A 5,912-nucleotide genomic window follows, 5' to 3' on the forward strand; every position below is an offset into this window, starting at 1 on the left:
ATTAGCATCCGCAAGGGTGTGAACTTCGGGATACATCATCGTCTCCGCGTGCCTCGGTTATCTCTTACCCGAACCCTTTACTTATGCACTTTACTTTGTGATAGTCATATTGTTTATTGTCATATATCTTGCTATCACTTAGTTGTTTATCTTGCTTAGCATAAGTTGTTGGTGCACATAGGTGAGCCTAGTTGTTGTAGGTTTTGTGCTTGACAAATTAAACGTTAGTTTTATTCCGCATTTGTTCAAGCCTAAACCGTAATTATTTTAAAGCGCCTATTCACCCCCCCCCCCTCTAGGCGACATCCACGTCCTTTCACGTGGGCATACCCCGGGCAGAGCCGAGTTTCGGGCCAGGCTTTACAAAGCCCGAACTGAAAACCCTAAGCCCGAGCCCGGCCCAGCCCGATCAAAAAAAGAACTATTCAGGCCCAAGTCCGGCCCAAATAGACTAAAAGGATGAATTTCGGGCCGGATCGCGTCGGGCCTCCATGTAAAATGACTATTTTCCCAAGCCCGAGCCCGGCCCAAACTACAGACCGCGCCTAGTTTTCAAGCCCGAACCCGGCCCAAACTTAACGCCCGGCCCGGTCTGGCCCTGGTTTTTTGGGCCGGGCTCAGGTCGGGTAATCGGGTCTAGCTGCCCATGCCCAGGTTTACTCCCAAACATGCTTGCACTCGGTCTTCATGCTCTCCCTGGCTACATCAAAGCCATGCTTGGTGTAAGCATACCTAACATTATCCAGGCATTTTTTTAAGATCCTATCCTCTGAATCCAGCTCTCTGAAAGTTGGCATATATGTGCCTCATACAGTACCTATGTGGACAGTTTGGAAATGCTGCAGTGACTGTATTAAGCACATCCTGTGTGTGGACTAGTAGCAATGCTTAATCAGTATTTATCTGAATCGGTGTTTCAACTAAATTAGTATATAATTATTTGATTAAATCTGTATGAAGTTATTGAAATTCAACCGGTATTTAAATATATAAGTTAAATCAATATGTAATGGTCTTAATAAATAAGTATTTAATTATTGAACCATATCAGCATTTAATTTTTTTTGAACTGAATCGGTATGTAATTATTTAAGTTACACTAGTTTCTAAATTAAATCAGTAGAGCTAATTCTAATATGGATCACTAGCATTTGATAGATCCTGGGCATAATAGACTTCAGAGTGATCTATCTGACGTCTTTCAGGGACATATTTGTATGTATGAATTTCTCCCCATCAAATTGCATGTAGAAGTCCCAAATTTCATCTAGAGGTCTACAGTTCAAGCACAGAGTAAACCTAGTCAGCAGTAGTATGAATACTAGGCCCAAGTAGGCTGCTAGACCTAATCATAGCCCCCAAATTTGGAAATTTGCAGAGAGCAGAGACAGTTGCCCGCCTTGGACGATGGATTTGAGGTGGTTCTCGACGCCGGAGTCAGCAGCTGCTGCACAAGCCATATGCGCTCTGGATGGCGACGTCGACTCATTCTCGGTGTCAGACTCGGAGTCCAGGCCACAGTCGTCGTCGAGGTCGAAGCCAAATAGCCCAATCTTCCTCATGTACGGTCTCCTTGAGACGTCACCGGCGCCGCTTTGCTGTCGTCGCCATGGTGAGCACGGGAAAGAAGAGGAGCGAGGAAAGAGATGGGATGACCTGAATGGAACGTCATGCGACATCCGTCTGTGCGCGCCACATCAACCCGATATGTGGGCCCAACCTGTCGGAATCATTGTTTTCAGGACCTTATTCGAAGATCAATGCAATTGTGTTGCTCGTTGGGCGCAAAATTGGTGCTTTTGTGTGAGATGCTTGAGATGCCTCGTATGTTACTAAGTTGCTATTCTAGTCACAAATGTGGTGGCTATATGTAATCTACTCGCTTTGAGCAGAATCACCACGGCCGTGCCTGAAGTTACAAAGAACATATTACGAATATGTCTGGCTATATGTAGTTTACTCGCTTTGAGCAGATTCACCACGGCCGTGCCTGAAATTACAAAGAACATATTACTCTCTCCCTCCCTAAATATAAGTCTTTTTAAAGATTTCATTAGAGGACTACATGCGAAGCAAAAATGAATGAATCAATAATTTAAAACATGTTTATATACATCCGTATGTAGTATTCTAATAAAACCTTTAAAAGACTTATATTTAGGAATGGATGGAGTACAAATCTGTCGAAAAGAAAGAGACTCCGAGGAGCATGTGTCATCATGTAATGTCTCAGGAGAAGGAAAAGAAAAGACACGGACGAAATGCTCTGTTTTGCTTTCCCCCGCCCAAAAAAATGCTCCGTTTTGCTTTCCCTTGTAAATAAGCATCTACGAGTTCCACTGCTCGTTAGCATGTCATGGAGAGAAGTCTTTGTCTTGCAACCTGTGGTTGACAAGATTATCAAGCGTGTGCCAGGGTGCAGTTACTAACGAACATGGTGCATCCCAATGTATTATTTCAGGAAGAAACGAACATGGAGGAAATGCTCTGTTTCGACACGATGACAAGAGAGGTGAAATGAAACAGAGCAACAATCCTTTCAGAGAACACGCTCCGGAACGGCAGGTCAAGGTAGTGAACTACATCTTGCATGGGAAACTTGGTTTCAGAAACATTTTTTTTCAGAGTGAAAGAAACATGGATGAAACACCACTGGAGAAGAAAACAGAGGAGGACACTTCCTGGCAAATCATGCAAGTCTTTTTGATCTGGTATACACGGTTCTTGAGCATACACAAACCGAACGCCTGGTTCACTAAATGTCTACATCACAAATTCCCCTCACACGGAAATACTGTTTATTCAGCTGCATCATAACAGTGCATATGGAAATTTTAAAGTCCAAGAAGAAGAAAAATAAGTATCTTGATGGATAAAATGGACACAGTCCAGTATTAGGCGTTCTGAGCTCCATGAGATTTCCAGAGCTTGGTCCATTCCTCCATGGCATCGGCGGCTTTGGAGAAGATTGCATTCTTCGGCGCCAGCTTCTGCCTCACAATGCCGGCTAGCTCCTTAATGCAATCATCGACAGTAACTGCGGTCCTCGAAAGCTTGAGCGACTCGAAGAAGGGAAGGACGTCGTCCATCACTTTCACCCCTTCCCACTCTTTCAGGCTCTCCAAGGCCTTGCCTGCCTCTGCATCACTTCTCATCACATAAGGCAGCCCGGTCTTCACGCCGTAGCCCAAGCTGTCGCAGATCACCTTAGCACACAGGCCGTTCCATATGTCTTCAAGGGTGTCCCACCTGTGCTTCCCTTCCTTGCGAATCCGGAGGCCAGGGAACATCACGGGCCCCAGAACCTCGCGGTTGAATGCAACATTTATCCCGCTCACAGGGAACATCGCACCGAGTGGAACTGTCATCACAGCATCCACATAGTTTGTGTTGCGTTGGTTCCGCTTCACGACATGCGTCATTGGGTCATAGTCTGCATTGTGCAGCCACAGACCACACGAGAGCATGCATTCGACCCCCTCACGCAGGCTGAATGGGTATCCACGGACAAAGTCAGCACCCTTGCGGTATGGGTCGTACAGTGTGTTGAAGAAGAAAGGTGTAGCGGGTGTCTTCAGATTGACCATGTGCTGCGTGACAGCATCAACAGTCATGCCAGCAGGGTCCTTTGCTGGGAGGCAATTGTCGTCAATTGAGATGACATACTTCTTGCGTGAGACAAGGTACCCAAAGTAACGGCATGAATGGCCAGAGAAGTTGATGGATGTTGCACCAAGCAGTCCATCAATGTCAGACTTTGTGTAAACCTTGACATTAAAGCCTGAAGGGATCTGAAGATCTGCTGCCAACTCTGGATCTTTGACAACAATGATGTCGAACCGGGAGAAAAATGGCTGCCACGCCTGAAAGAAAGAGGTCAGGTTGGGCTGGAGTGCTGCAATCACAATGTCAACCTCGCTGTCCTGAACTTCCAAAGACATCTTCACAGCTAATCAGCCTGATCTAAGCAGCAGCAGTACTAGAACTTCTCAGAGCACCCTACAAACAAACAAACAAACAAACAAACAAGAGGATACTGAGTCAAATAAGCGGCCATCCTTATGACATATGACATCAACATTCGAACAGCCAGAGGGTAAACAGATAAGTGGCATACTCGTGGGAAGGACCGGTATAAGTGGCTGCTTAATGTTGAGGAGCTGAACAAGCAAGATGATCTCCTCACAGTCGGTTGCCAGAAATAGCTTGAGGACTTTCTCTGTCAGCTTACCAGCACTAAGGGTTCTCTGCCATCAAACAATCTTCACCCGTCAGTCATCAGAGATCTAACAACACGATAAGTAAGAAAGACTACCAGAGTGCAGGTGCAGGTGATGAATGTTTCAGTTCATTCTCAACCTGAGCATCAGAACAGACTTTAAATAAGAAAATGATCGGTATCCCTAATAGCCAAGTAGTACCAAATTAAACTGTGATATGCCGGTTCGCAACATAAAAAGCAAACAGATTCAGAATACTAGGATAAATGGGACATCATTCCACTATCCCCTAGGGACAGCAAACATTGATAGATATCGTCCGATAACCCTAAAAATCCTCTGGCGTAACATGTGATTCGAACAACTGCGATGACCGTGGAATATTTCAAGAGGGCACACACGCACACAATACACACTGACAGCTCTCTTCTCGCATCACAGTTGGCAACACCCGACTCCCTATCGACCAACGGAGCGAATCCTCCACAAGAAAACATGTTTCCAGACAAATCGCGCAGTCTAATCTAATTCCCTGTGTTTGGGTCGAGAAGACACATTGTGTCTGGTCCGCAGCAGACGAGACGATTGAACACCGGCACATGTGGGATCACAGTACTACGGGATCCCAGGTCGGCCGCTCACCCACATACAGGCAACGCCACCGCGGGCCAAACAAGGCAGCGCCCGAATCCAGCACGGGCTCGGGCCGGAAGGAGCTAATAACCGGCCCCCACAGCCACAGGGGGAAGAAGGCACACAACACACTGGACAGTGATCGGCGGTGAGGGTTAACGGCCGGATTAGGAGGGAGGAGGGGAGGGGGTCACGTACGCGGAAGAGGTCGACGAGGATGTGGTCGGGGAGGCGGGAGAGGTCGCGGAGGGTGGCGATGCGGAGGAGCGCGGCGTCGAGGGTGAGGGCGAGCAGGGTGGGGGCGGTGCGCATCGGCTCCAGATCTGGATCTCGCCCTCGTTTTATACCGCGCCAGCGCTATACTACCAGACTTCGCTGGGAAGCCAAGCAAAGGCGCGCCCCGCGGCCACGTTGCGGGCCTCGATCCTCGCCCCCCCCGCTCTCTCGCTCCTGCTGTTGCGCCTGCCGGCAGAGTCAGACGAGGGAGGAGGAGCCTGCCTGCGCCTGCGCCCGCCACCGACGAATCCGCGACTTCTATTTTCTCTTTTCCTTTTTTTATTTTTGCGTTGGGCGCTTGCTCGTCCAGTTGTTGTAGTATGTGAAAATAAAATCAAATCATCACAGTCGATGACGACTTTGCGTGGGCGGTGAGACTGCCGGCTGCCTCTCGATGACGACTTCGCAAAGGGGCAAAGGGGGATATGCCCCCCTGTGCCGGTGTCCAAGTCGATAAAGACAACAGTCGAGTAAGAGAGAAAGAAATACAGTACACAAAATAGCGTGTCTGTCTAGGACGAGACATCCTGCGCGGCCTCTGTGTTGTTGCTGTCCAGCTGGAAATTTGTATTCTCTGATGATTACAATGCCACTGCGATAACAATGTTGCATTTTTTTAAGGAACAAACTATGCTGCTTCTTATTTATTTTTTTATCACAGAAGATGCATGTCACCGCGGTCTTCCGTCTCTTTGGCACAAAGAATTTTTTGTGGATGTTCTCAATATTAAACCATTGAGTAACTTTTTTATGGCTTTTTCTTGTGTCGGCTCATCTCGTTTG

The 5,912-nt window shown here is 47.4% G+C and overlaps 1 protein-coding gene across 2 annotated transcripts; it reads right to left on the minus strand.

The window, feature by feature from the left end:
* Window positions 1-2,678: 2,678 nt before the first annotated feature.
* Window positions 2,679-5,357, minus strand: LOC123428052 (probable inactive UDP-arabinopyranose mutase 2). Of its 2 annotated transcripts, XM_045112216.1 has the most exons (3): window positions 5,052-5,357; window positions 4,103-4,247; window positions 2,679-3,928 (listed from the first exon to the last, which is right to left on the minus strand). In XM_045112216.1, exons 1-3 carry the CDS (start codon window positions 5,163-5,165, stop codon window positions 2,895-2,897), a joined length of 1,293 nt encoding a protein of 430 aa, XP_044968151.1. In that variant the 5' UTR covers window positions 5,166-5,357; the 3' UTR covers window positions 2,679-2,894. The 2 variants fall into 2 exon arrangements, with proteins under 2 accessions (XP_044968151.1, XP_044968150.1); XM_045112215.1 differs by lacking the exon at window positions 5,052-5,357 and having other exon boundaries at window positions 2,679-3,999; window positions 4,118-4,212.
* Window positions 5,358-5,912: the final 555 nt, after the last annotated feature.

The sequence above is a fragment of the Hordeum vulgare genome, chromosome 2H (genome assembly GCF_904849725.1).
Source record: "Hordeum vulgare subsp. vulgare chromosome 2H, MorexV3_pseudomolecules_assembly, whole genome shotgun sequence".
Taxonomy (NCBI): Eukaryota; Viridiplantae; Streptophyta; class Magnoliopsida; order Poales; family Poaceae; genus Hordeum; species Hordeum vulgare.

Bases quoted from the DNA above. Each gene is read 5' to 3' on its own strand.
- LOC123428052 (XM_045112216.1), bottom strand. From the start codon at position 5,165: ATGCGCACCGCCCCCACCCTGCTCGCCCTCACCCTCGACGCCGCGCTC. The intron at 4,248-5,051 runs GTACGTGACCCC...GTTTGATGGCAG, and splicing joins TCCTCGTCGACCTCTTCCGC to AGAACCCTTAGTGCTGGTAA. The intron at 3,929-4,102 runs GTTTACCCTCTG...TGTCTTTGGAAG, and splicing joins CACGAGTATGCCACTTATCT to TTCAGGACAGCGAGGTTGAC.